This window comes from Chaetura pelagica, unplaced genomic scaffold (assembly GCF_000747805.2).
Source record: "Chaetura pelagica isolate M959 unplaced genomic scaffold, ChaPel_1.0 scaffold244, whole genome shotgun sequence".
Taxonomy (NCBI): Eukaryota; Metazoa; Chordata; class Aves; order Apodiformes; family Apodidae; genus Chaetura; species Chaetura pelagica.
In genome coordinates this window covers 3,397,863-3,410,816 of record NW_009953719.1, presented here as the reverse complement: position 1 = coordinate 3,410,816, position 12,954 = coordinate 3,397,863, and the positions used below count along the sequence as shown (strand labels likewise).

Here is a 12,954-nt window from a genome sequence, read left to right as displayed (position 1 = left end):
TGCACTCAGAAGGAAACTGCGTTTTTTTGGTTTTAGGTTTGACAGGTTTGTTATTTTCTCTATTAAAATTTTTATTTTAAAATATTAATTAAAAAAAGATTTCCCTTGATGCAATAAGCCAGTTCTCTATTACTTCTAAAAATAGCTCATATTTTTAAAAATAATTTGCTTTATAATAGTAATAATAAATGCAAAACTGAATATACAAAGAAAGTTGAGACCTGTGGTAGAACAGTGATCCGAAATGACCTACTGGAGTTTTCATCCCTCAGGTAAATGGACAGTTTGGGAAATAGGGACCATGGTTTTTCAGTTTTATCCCAGCATGCAAGCTGTGAACCAGTCCAGAAACCAGAAGAGAATTCTTGTATCTATTTAAAAAAATGCAACAAATAAAAAAGCATGCAAATTACATATATTTGGACAGATTTTTGCAAATTATCATTACCACTATTCTATGCTTCTTCCATTCTCATGGAGAAATTCAAGCATGAACACAAGTCTGACAAAGAGCTTTTTCTTCAGCTCCAAAGCAAAAACCCAACATACAAATGGAAGTGTGTCATAACCCATTACGACTTAGGAGAAGGGGGAAGAGCAAGAAAAGCAAGTTTAACTCTCCCTTTCCTCCCCACCTGTGTCTCACTACTTCCACTTCTGCAAAGAACACATATGACCTTCATGCACAATGAGAACCACACAGAGGAAAAGGCTTAATGGCCTTTTACTGCCCAACTATCTGCTTCTGCTCTGAACAGCTCTGACCAAATGCCAACGTTTTGAAGCAGCAGATATTTTTTTTAAAAACACAAACCTAAGAACAAACTGTGAGAACATATAATGGAGTCATCGCTCTTCCTCACACACCTACAGCTTCTTACTCAACCTTGGGGTTTCAAAGCCAAGGGCTAAACCAAAATTTCCTGGTATCTAAGGTCTACTACAATCAATGTAAAGGTAGATCACCCTCTTGTCTCTTTCACTACCCTGCCACTCACTACCAATTCAACTTGACATGCTTTTGAAACAAGATTAACAGCACTTCTTAATATATCCATGGCACTAAGTAAGCAAAAAGAAAACTATAGAGCTTGTTTGCCTAAGAAAAACACTTTGTTTGATGTCCACACTCCCTGAAGCACACAAAGCTGATCTGCTACCTTATCAGAGAAAAACCCTTCCTTATTTGAGTGCAATACTTTGTGCTAGTTCTTATTCCCCTGTGAAGTCACAGCCAAGGTAGTATCCCATTCTGACGCTGCACAGCCAAAGCCTCCCATATGGGAGAAGGAGAAAGATGGAATCCAGTCACTCTACTCCCCTCCTTTGTATTTATCTGTGATATTAGTTTTTTCGTAAATATCAGCTCATCCATTAGTTAGATGGCATTTTACAGGTGACAAGTATTCATACACACCCACACACCTGCCAATTAAATATTTGCTAGGCCTGTACAGAATCAGAGACTTAATGCTCCCTGGTGCTCATCTCTGTCCTTGGGTCAACAGGTGTACACTCACGTAAACACACAATGAGACTTACCAACACAACAGACTGCTTCTACCCTTAACTCTCACTGCATGCTTAAGTATAGCTCTTGGCACAGGACAGAACACTCTGTCCCTCACAGTTAAATCCCAGACCTGCTGAAAAATATAGCTCTCCTTCCTTTCCATTTTCTCTTGGAAGGCAGAGCTTGTGTTCTGAGAAAAACTGCAAGATAGCATCCAGACTAGACAGACCAAGTCTAGGAAGTGCTCTATTTTAAGTGCCTACTTTCATTTCCCAGAAAGGCTGTTTATTACATTGCATTTCTTTGCCTTATTCTGTATGCTGAAGAAATGCACTGGGAGGGATATGGCTGTATGATACCTAAAAGGTTATTAAAATAAAGATTCTGGGTTTATTTGAGCCTTCCTTTCTTCAATTTATTAATTTAGCATTATATTAATGGTGTGAGTAGACAAGCTGTTCTGACTTCAGCTCAGTGAGGTAAAGTAGCTGCCACCCCTCTGTGGCTCATCTCTACTCATCTGTCAAAACCACCACCCTTCAGACCTGCCAAGATCAAACTGCACCTATAACTGCTCCCTAAAAGACTTAGATCCAAGTAAGTAACGTTTGGAAAACAATCAACACCACTAAAGAGCATAAAGTCTGCTGTCTTGTTTTTTTATGGAGCTGAATAAAGGAAAGCTTCACATGCAGTTATCCCAGTATACCTGAGGGGGCAATGACATCTTGCTGCTAAATCCCTAACAAGCCATCAGAAGCAGTAACTTGTTAATCTGGTTCACTTGTGGTCAGAGAAGTATGTCTGACTACAGCAGATGATTTTACATTTCAGTGATAAACAGCCTGCCAGAAGCACAGAGTGCTATCAGTATGGTTGTGATGCCATGGTACAATTGCTGAAAATGATAATTGCCCTGACATCGCTCCTACATGGCAAGAAGCTGATCCTTACATCTTGTAACTACTTTCCTATTTAATAGACTGTCTCCTTTGTTTAGAGCTGTGAAAGTAACTTTTGGTCTATGTGGAAGGAAAAAGGTACAGCAGCAAGGTCCTTGAGACAACAAACCCTAAAATAGAAGAATTAGTAAATAGGTTTTGTTCTTCCTATTAAAAATGCATCAAGCAGAGTGAGTGAGTCGTTCCCCTCTAATACCTTATTGAGCAATTGCCTGACTATTTACTTGTAATGTGGAAGGCCCTACTTCAAAGGTCCTTCTGACCAATATCAGAGAGGAGTCTGGACCACTGTGACCCACTTCGCAGGAGCCAAGGTGCCATTGCAAGAGCTCTTGGGTAGGTTTATTTCAGTTCACCCCCACTGACTGAAACTGTTCCAGCCAATACTTAAGTGCTTTGCAAAGAGTAGAACTTTCCAGTCATGGAAGCTGAGCTACAGATGATAACTGGTACATTTATTTCAGACACTGGGCACTTGCAGGCAGCAAAGACTACTTCATGTCAGATCTCTGTTCTCAAACTGGTAGGAATCTTGAATTGTCAGCATACAGGCAAATGCTCTGTCTTTTGGGCAGCTGGCAAATAGCCTGGTTACTGTATTTCCTGTGACTTGCAACGGCTTTTGCTGTCTGATGGTGAATCCACGACAAAAATATTGCAACTGTTCACATTGAAATATATGGGATTTATTCTTCATCTTTAACCTGCTTGGCACTGTTCATTGTATTCAACCAACATTTATTAATTTAACCAGAAAATGCTGCTTCAGTTACTCTACAGTCACAGAAATCCACCATGTCTGCGCCCTACTTCTAAAGCCCACTGTATTTCTGAAGATGCTTTTAAAACATAAATAATTCAATAATGAAGGTCAAAAGCAGCTTTATTGATATGAATAATCCTAACGAATGGCATCCATTCTATACAATAGTAAGCATTATACCTGGAAAAGAACTGCTTGCCAAAATGTGTTCTACTTTATAAACAGTCTGTTTTGAATGACATACTTTTGCACTCTTAGTACTTTGAATCAGAGCAACAGGGATTATTTGCATGCTTCTGAAATGCTCAGAACAGAATATTCCATCTCTGCACTACATCTGACACAGTTCCATACAGGCACTACTTCTCTTTACTTGAATCCCTCTTTTTCCTCCTCCCTTTCCCTTTTCACCTCTTCCATTCTCTTTTCTGTTTCCATCACAGACTGTCAATCATTTTTCACTTATTAACAGGCATAGACCAGGAAAGAGTCCGCTCCCCTCAATTAATACTCTATGACTTACAGGGTAGAGAGCAAAGATGACACTTTTTTCAAAAATCATGTTTCATTTAATAGGAATTTAACATTCCAAGCAGATTTAATGCCATTAGCTTACCAGGGATGTGCGAGCTATTGCTTGCACAACAGCATTGAAGACTTTCTGGGGTAGACGGAGGAGTGTAGTCCCACTGTCTACTATTGCCTTATCAGCATTATACTAGAGAGGGGGAAAAAGAGGAGAGAAATTATTCAGTGTAGTTAATGTAATGCAGATTCCACTGTTTCATAACAATAACAAAGCTGTTACTTTTTGGTAGCTGTCTAGCCAAACCTGCATGTCATATCTGTCAGCAGCTTGCTCAAGTGGATAGCCTGAATTTAAATGAAGTCTGAGAGCGAAAGCAAGATAGGGTCAGCCTAGACACAACAGTGAGTTTATCTGCACCACTCAGGAAATGACTGCATGTCACCATAGCTGGTGCAAATGGCCAAGACACTGTGAAAGGAAGGAAAGCCCAGCCCCTCTCGGAGGTGTCACCTAATCAACTTTACCTCCCATATGCTTTGTGCAAAAGCACTCTCATGGTCAGCACAGGCAGACGATAAGCACACTGATGTGGCTTACGTAGGTGTCCAAGCTCTGGATCAAGGTCTCTGCTATCATTAAAACAACTAATTTGAGTTTAAACACGATACAGCAGCTTATTTTTAATGACTGGCACATCTAATTTAAGAATAGTCGAACAAAATTAGGTCTCATTACATGGCATGTTTGGTACTGGCTCAAAAGTACAAATGCCAAATGCCACCACCTTTCTGTTCTGACTGCTGTAAAATCGCTAAAACACAGATAAAAACAAGCACAAAGAAATCTGAAATTTCATTCTTGCAGCCTCAAAATCTGCACTGAAAAAACCTAATCAAGCCTTTATCTTAATTATTAAAACTCCAAGCCTCAGATGAAGAGATTTCAGCAAACTTCAGCTACAGAGAAGAATAAACATTTTAAAAGGTACATCTTTTTCATGACCTCCTTAAAAACTATGGTTACTTGTGGGAAAGGAAAAAAAAAAAAAAGACAAGAAGCAGTGGCAGCTGTTGCATGAACTACTTCTGTTACCACCTTAGGCAGCAGAATCAATATAACTGAACAAGGACATGTTCATGGCATAATCATAAGATACAACGTAACATACAACATAAGCTTTTTAGGAAGAGGTCAAAGAGCAAGTAAATTTAAAATACATTGGTTTTGATGTTACCAAGTCACACAGAGTATCTTTAGAGCAGTGACAAAAAAGGAAAGTAAAAAAGTTAAATCTAACTTTGTTATTTTCTGTTTGAAAGAAGAGATGCTACAGGCTTCTGAGCAGAGCTGAAATAAATGCAAACAGAAAACCATTTATTATACTCTCAGAAATAGTTCTAAAGAGCAGAGAAAAATATCAAGGCATTGTGGAGTCCATTTTAACAGTTTGTACCATAAATATACAATCACCAGCATCCTGGAGAGCCACTCTTGGGGAAAAAACAGGTAGGAGGCACAGCCAAGAGGGTCAATCACTAACATAAAACCATGCAAAATGCCTCAAGTAGCAGAATCACTCAGCCAGGAACTAAGCACCTGGATTCTCATGCTGTGTACAGTGTAATTGCAGAGGGCAGTAACTTTTGCCTTCTTAGTCTTCCTGGTTAATATTTAACAGCACAGCCTATGCAGCATGTGCTGCTGGCAGCTCAGTACTTCTCTCAGCCCTGGTCTGCTGGGCTCAAGGCCACAGCTGCAGTGTGACACTGGACAGATTCCTGGCACTGAAGCAAAGGGACTGCTTTTTCCTTGCAAGGAAAAGAGTAGTCCCTGGTTACGGTTATAAAAAAAAAGTTCCATTTCCTAGAAAATAACTAAGAGGAGAGAGGGCACATAGTTATCATCCTGTACAAGTGAATTACGCCTCCTCTGCAAGCTCCTAACTAGCCAAAAGTTACACTAGCTCTAATTTACTGTTCTTCCTCTAAATTTTTGTGGGAAGATCTCCTTTGATCAAGAAAGGAATGATGCCTTCTGTAACACCAACTCACATAGTATGCTAATATGTACAACGTGAAAGCAAACCCTGGCTCAAAAAAGGCAGACAATGACAGGAAACTGTCATAACACCGCTAGGTTTTTAAATGAGTTGTTTTCTGGAAACAGCATGTATCAAGCCATGAGTACAAGGGCTCCTCTTCAAAAACATGCTGACTTTTTTAAGGCAAGAAAGAAAAGCAAACACAAACATTTACCTTAGAGGATGAGCAGTTTTGCTTTCCTAACAGTATAGTAGAGTGGTATTTCAATAGACCTTGTTTTGCATATTAAGATGAAAAATGATATGACTAATTTTAAATATTTTATGTGGGAAGATAAAATCCATATTTTGTATACAAACATAATATCCATGCACATGTAAGATTTTAATAATGAATTCCATTTAATTTGTATGAACTATAAAAACTTGAGAATTGTCATGTCCCAGTGATGTCCAACTAAGAGAACAAGCATAAGATAAAATTAAGATGTTGAATGAAAACAGGGCATGAAAATTATAGAAATAAAATAAAATCATGAGCAGCAACAAGCAACAGTACGAAACAAATGAAATACACACATATCCTCCAGAAAAAAAATTAAACTGTTTTGGAATAAAAAAATCAGCAACACAGTCTCATTGGACTGAATCAGAGATAGCAGAACATTATCCCCAATACAAAAAGAAAACATATCCATCAGGAATGATAAATGGCAAGACTGAAGTGAGCAAAAGTGCATTACACAAAAGAAACAACAAAACAAAAAAAGAAAAAAAGGGACATAGGGCGTGATGCTTTAAGAAGCATCCCAGGATGACACCTGCCCACTGCAGTGAATTACATGCTTAGACATTGTCACAGGGGTCAGTTGAAAATCTTCCCTTTCCTTTGTTTGACCAGAATTGCTTAAAAACCCTTTGGTTTGATTTTACTACAGAACAGAAAACCATAAACTGTAGTTGTTTAAAGAGCTCCTCCTTGAATCAATGCACCATCGTCACTGTTTAGACACCGTTGTTACAACTGCAACTAGTAAAGAGGCAGAGCTAATTGTAGCCTAGTCCCTAATTTACTGAATATACTTTAAAGTCATCTTGGAAGCAATTTTAACATGCTTGATGAACACAGTGCATTTCACATGGATTGTTCCTTTATTTTCAAACTTGCCATGGAGCCTTAATTCTCAGAGGAAACAGCAATACACATCTGCTTGCAAAGACAAAACTGATCAATAAGTGTTTTTCTTAATCAAACTTGGTTTTTTATATAGACAGAAACACACTATCACAAATACCTCTCTGCAGTCCAATTCAAGGTTCTGTCCTCCAACCTCCAGTTTGAGAATCTCAACCTGGTAATACCACTCCTCTTTGATCGGTGTGTACCAAATATCACCCCTGTACAGACTTGGTTCAATTCCACCCAGAACCTAAGGAGAAGGAATTCACACATTTCAAAATCCCACATGTTTTGTTTTGGGGCAAGTAAAGGAAGAAATGGGACTATAGAACTGTAATACACAGGGCACTGAAATTTTAACTTAGCACCATTTGTAAGGGATTCACTGGCAAGTTCTTTGTCAATAATAAAGCAGTATGTTACATCTAGACATTAACTAGATCATGCTTCAGACAAACAGAATTGACATACCGGGCCAAATTACCAGCATCTTAATCTACAAGCTCACACTGATTCTCTTATGAAAGTTCCACTGTTTCAAATCCAAACAGTTATCTTCAGTGGTTTAATCTACTCATTGTATAAAAATGGGACCGAATTTTAAACATGCACATAATAAATGAATTTTATCAGATTAGAAAAGGCTTAATACTGCTTAAGAACATCTGTTTTTTCTTACACACATCCAAAATGGAGCGTGACCATCATTGCTATCACTACCAACCTCCAGCAAAACTTAAGTTGAAGCTGACTGGAAACATCCTAAGACCATCAGATTTTGAACTGAACTAACATCAGTGAGTTCTCTCTTGGGCTTCATCTGTCTCAAGTGTGTTAACAGTTACAGTTTGTGAATTTACAGCAAAATAACTGTTTCTGATCAACTCCTGTGCTGATATGCTTATTTCAGCATCATCCAGGAACAGTCATTCCGACTCATGATCCAAATAAAGGTCAGTTCTTGGTCCCACTAAAACAGATGGAAAGACTTCCCAGAGTAACAACAAGGGACAATATGGTCTTCAGGTTATTTCCTTCGGTATGTTGTCTACAAAAACAAAAACAAAAAAAAAAAAGAAGGAAAAGAGCCTTGACTCCTCTTCCCCTTTTCACATAATAATAATAATAAAAAATTACTATAGCATTTTGATGAGTTTGAGCAAGCTTAGCAGCTGAGTAATGACTCAGTTTAAGAAAGGAAGGAGAATCTGCTCTGAGGAAACACCACAACACTTATCTTTTTCTTTATTAAAATTAAACTTGAAATACAGAAGTTTACTCAAAATTGAGAGGGAAAAAAAAGAATGGTAAAATAAACAGACACCTGAGTTTTGCCTAAATGGTCAACTTTTCCTTAAAAATTATACAACATTTAATATATTAAACACTAAATTTGGAAGAATTGGGAAAGTCATAGAAAAGAGGGAGAGAGATTAACAAAGATACATCTTCCCTCTCTGATTGACAGATACCCACAAGACTACCTCCGTTGGTACCACTTCCAGAAACAGGCAGCCCAGCGCCACACATCTGCAAGGAGAAAATGTTGGGAATCTTGGCCTGCCTCACAAGAGAATCGAAGAATGTCTCCACAGAACTTGAAGGCTTGAAGGTGTTGAGAACCAAAACAAACAAAAAAAAACCAACAGAAGAATTGCAGAAGTATTACAAGTTTCTTTGCAGAAATGAGCAAATCATTCAAACAAGACCACTTTTCACAAGTAAATTGAATTTCTGACAACAAGGTGATGAAATTCTAGATATAAGAAGTCATTAAAAACAAACATCTGTCATTTCTGTTGTCTTTAAAAACATTTTTACTCTTGACCACTGTCATTGAAATCCCTAAAGCATGAGAGCATTTTTCAACTGCAGTTTTCAAACTCGAATACTAGTTTTAGTTTCAAGCAGAAACTGTAACCAGTGCTTTATGCTCGGAAAAGGAGCATGTTATTAGAAAAGTCAAATGTAACTTTCCCTTCCCAACTTTCCACAGTTAAAAAGCAGAATTTTAAAGTAAGGATTTTCCATTTTAAAACATGGTTTAATTCTAATGAACTTTGAATTCAATGGCTCTAATTTCATCTTCTTTCTTTTAAATACTTTCATATCCAAGCACACTCACTTCAGCTGATTACTGGGTAACGGGTTCTTATCTATGCTGCACGTCATGCTTGTCTTTGCAGGTATTAAGAGTACTGCAGTTTCACTACAATTCAGGTATCTGTGCATATATGTGACAGGCAGAGACCCTGGCAAGTTTGTGAGGTGCCAAGTGCTCTTACTACACAAAACACAGAGCAGCCTCAGCAGCCAACAGTACGTAAATCTTTGGAAGAAGGGAAAAATAAATCCCTTAAACACACTATCTGCCCAAACCCTAGCTTAAGAAGCAGCTCTTCTCTGTCTGTCTGCTGACAGTGTGTGACAGCAAATACAAGCAGAAGTCAATATGATGATCACACAACTCTTAAGTAAAGCACTTTAACTCCAGAGTCAGCAGGCAGGACTTAATAATTTGTTCTAACAGGATATATCTCAGTTTGTGAATTTCTTAGTTACGTGTATGTTGAAAACTATGACTTTAGTCTGTAATTTTTTTCAGTTTTAGATGATAAGGTTATGAATATGACTATAAATTTTAGGGTTTTAATTTCAACTTCTACCTGAATTTCCTACCTCCACCAGAACAGGATGTGTTTCGTTCTATGTTCATGAAAACACTAATACTTGTTCTGAAATTATCCATAAATGCCCTCCATCTCAACTTTTACTTGATGAATGGAGAATGTCTTAGGATGAATTGCCAAGAGCTTTGCCAAGTAAGTTCATCGGTCCATTGACAAATTTGGTATTGCTCTGGTATTACAAACTCTGTGAGAGCTTTTTCATTCCAGAGGGGCTAAAATTGGAGCCTTCATCACCAGAAAAGCTGAAATCCTCACATGAGATTATGTTACCATCAGAACCCAATTTAGTCTTTCTGCAACAAATTCAAAGGATCCATAGGAAAGGGTGGTTGGGAGGGAGGAGTCTAAAGCTGATAGATCATCTGCCCACTTTATTTTAGTAGTCAGATTTCTATTTATTGTCAGAGTGAAAGATGATAGCTGAGGAAAGGATGATTTACCTTGGCTAGGGCATCATAGGCAAGACCAAGAATTCCATGCCATTTAACCCCTGGTAAGAAGAAATTCTCTGATTCAAGAATGGTAGCAATGTTGATCGTGTAGCTGCCATTGATTCCTTTTGGGATAGTAATGACATCTGTACCCAGCACTCCAGTCCAGCTTCCTTGACTGTACTTAACTGTGACATCAATCCCTTGAGATTTGTATGTACTTGACCTTTAAAAGGAAGATAGACACTTAGGTATGAGTTTTTCATTTACAATGCAAGACAACAGAATACATTCATTCTCAGTTTTTCCCAGAGAGCAAAAAAAGTGAAGTCTGCAAAGTCAATCACATAAACTCAAAGAAGATGGGGGATGGATTGTAAAAGCAGTAAAAAGCAGTAATAAAAAAAAATCTCAAGGCCCGGGTTTTATCCTGAAGCCATCAATGGCTCAAATCTTCACAATGAGCATCTTTTTTGTTCTTTTAAATCTAAGGTATTATGCCATCTAGTGCAATATGTCCTTGACTCAGACTGGTCTATTACAATAGCAGCAATACTCTTTAAATGGAGATGGAACACATTAAGTGGCGCTAGGAAATGAAAAGCTTCTGAATTAAAATCTGAAATCGAAATGCCAAGCTAACTGAATAGCTGTAGACTAATGCGTCATTAATATTGTAAAAAAATCCTTTTGGGGTAAATTGGAATGTTATTGTGAATATCAGCAGTAAGGCACATGTTTTCTAAACCTGCAGTTTGGTCTGCCCATCAGGAAGTAAGTGGACTGGGATATTATTAACAAATGAGCCAATGACTTGGAGGAAGAAAGGAAAGAGTTCCATCTTGACCAGGGCAGCAAATGCAAAGAAGGAGTTAAGTATGGCAAGCAAAGAAAGGAAAAGAAAGCTTAGAAAGCGTAACAAAAACAATAGAAAAAACATCAATTTTAATTTTAAAAGCCTGTAGTATAAATATAGAAATCACCTTCCACCTACATCACTACCAAAGAACTACAGAAGTTCTACATCTCTTACAATCTATTTTGGTCCCATTCCTCAGCATACAGCTTCCCCTCCGGAAGAGACAGATAACCATGTTTAGTTCATTAGAACAGACTTTTTACTTGACAGCTTTTTAAAAAGTAAAACAAAGACCTAAGTTTTAAATAATTACATAGCACCACCTTAGCACCGTTTGTAAAACAATAGAAAGTGCAAGTGTATCAAGTGCGGCCAGCTCTGACAAACCAACTTTAATCTAACACCTGTTCTGACAGAAACAGCCACATGAAGGGACTTCACAGCCTGAGCTCCCCAAAATGAAGCTGGAGTCATTTTGCCTATTATGGGGAACAACCTTTAGATGGAAATGCAGACAACTCACATCCATTTGAGAAGATACTTTATCTTGAGGGATGGTTTGGCCATATTGGAACTGATCCTCTTCCTAGCTTAGGGAGGGGGGGAAGACCAGGCCAGTCTTTAACCATAAGCAGTTCTTCATACTCCCAACATCTTGATCCTTCAAGGGTCTTTAGGGCTCAGTAGCTTGTAACATCCAAGACAGCAGAAATACACGAGATAATAGGCCACACAGCTTATACTTAAAAATGCACAAATTCCAGAGGTAGTGTTAGCACCTGCATATAGTCACTTATACTGCTACTGCTGTTTTACCTTTCTGTGCAATTCTGTGTTTCTATGATGCTTAGACAAAGAGATTTTTCTGCTCAGGCTAGGTCTTCAGAGCACCACTGTGATGCTGGCAGTACATTTTATAAATCAAAATAGAGCCTGAATAAATTACTGCCATAAGAGAATCTGGGGGAGTGGGGGCAGGAAAAGGAAGGGAAAGTTAAGAGTTTTCATGTAGAAAAGTGTCTGACTGTGCAACAGAAAACATCTGAAATGAGAGAGAAAAGCAAGTACTAGAAGAATAAAGCAAAGTGAATCTGCAAACACAGACACTGCATGACTCTCAACAGCAGCAGCACATAGCTCTTCTTCCCTAAAGTGGTCACAGCCTGATGGATTGACCTGAGGACCAGGACACACAAAGACTCAATACAGTACTGGGAGTACTGCATCCAGCTCTGGAGCCCCCAACAAAAGAAGGATGTGGACCTGTTGGAACATGTCCAGAGGAGGGCCATGAAAACGGTCAGAGGGCTGGAGCACCTCTCTTATGAAGACAGGATGAGAGAGTTGGGGTTGTTCAGCCTGGAGAAGAGAAGACTCTGGGGAGACCTTCCAATACCTGAAAGGGGCCTGTAAGAAGGCTGGGGAAGACCTGTTCACTATGGCATGTAATGATAGGTCATGGGGCAATGGTTTTAAGCTAAAAAGGGTAGGTTTAGGTTGGACATTAGGAAAAAGTTCTAAAGAACTACGTGAGGGTGGGGGATCTCTGAAACAAGTTGCCTAGAGAGGTGGTGGAGGCCCCATCCCTGGAGACATTCAGGGTCAGGCTTGATGGGGCTCTGAGCAATCTGCTCCAATTGGAGATGTCCCTACTTATTGTAGAGGGGTTGGACTACATGACTTTTAGAAGTCCCTTCCAACACAGTACATTCTATGATTCAATGAGTCGATGATTTTCCAGCATGGCTGGTGAACTTCCTTGTGGAAAGGTAGGACAGGTCCTTCCTTGCCCTCTTGTGCCTTAGCTTCCCCACCTGTAGAAATGGGTATGAGGATACTAATCTCATTTGTAAAGTGCACAAATGTCATACTGAAGAGAATGCCTTATTATTTCTTTCAAGGAGCAAAGCACTTTGTGCGGGAAGTGATCTCACATGATCCTTGTGGCAGTAATTATATTCTGTTCTAAAAAACCAACTCCTGCTC

At 38.7% G+C, this 12,954-nt stretch overlaps 1 protein-coding gene across 1 annotated transcript in view; it reads right to left on the bottom strand.

Moving 5' to 3' along the window:
- BACE2 (beta-site APP-cleaving enzyme 2) overlaps window positions 1-12,954 on the bottom strand; it is a 221,514-nt gene that overhangs the window by 8,697 nt on the left and 199,863 nt on the right. The window contains exons 3-7 of the mRNA XM_010000448.1: window positions 10,119-10,335; window positions 8,465-8,593; window positions 7,104-7,238; window positions 3,855-3,956; window positions 222-371 (exon numbers count right to left, since the gene is read on the bottom strand). Of these exons, the coding sequence (XP_009998750.1) occupies window positions 222-371; window positions 3,855-3,956; window positions 7,104-7,238; window positions 8,465-8,593; window positions 10,119-10,335 (733 nt within the window). The remainder of the gene's footprint in view (window positions 1-221; window positions 372-3,854; window positions 3,957-7,103; window positions 7,239-8,464; window positions 8,594-10,118; window positions 10,336-12,954) is intronic.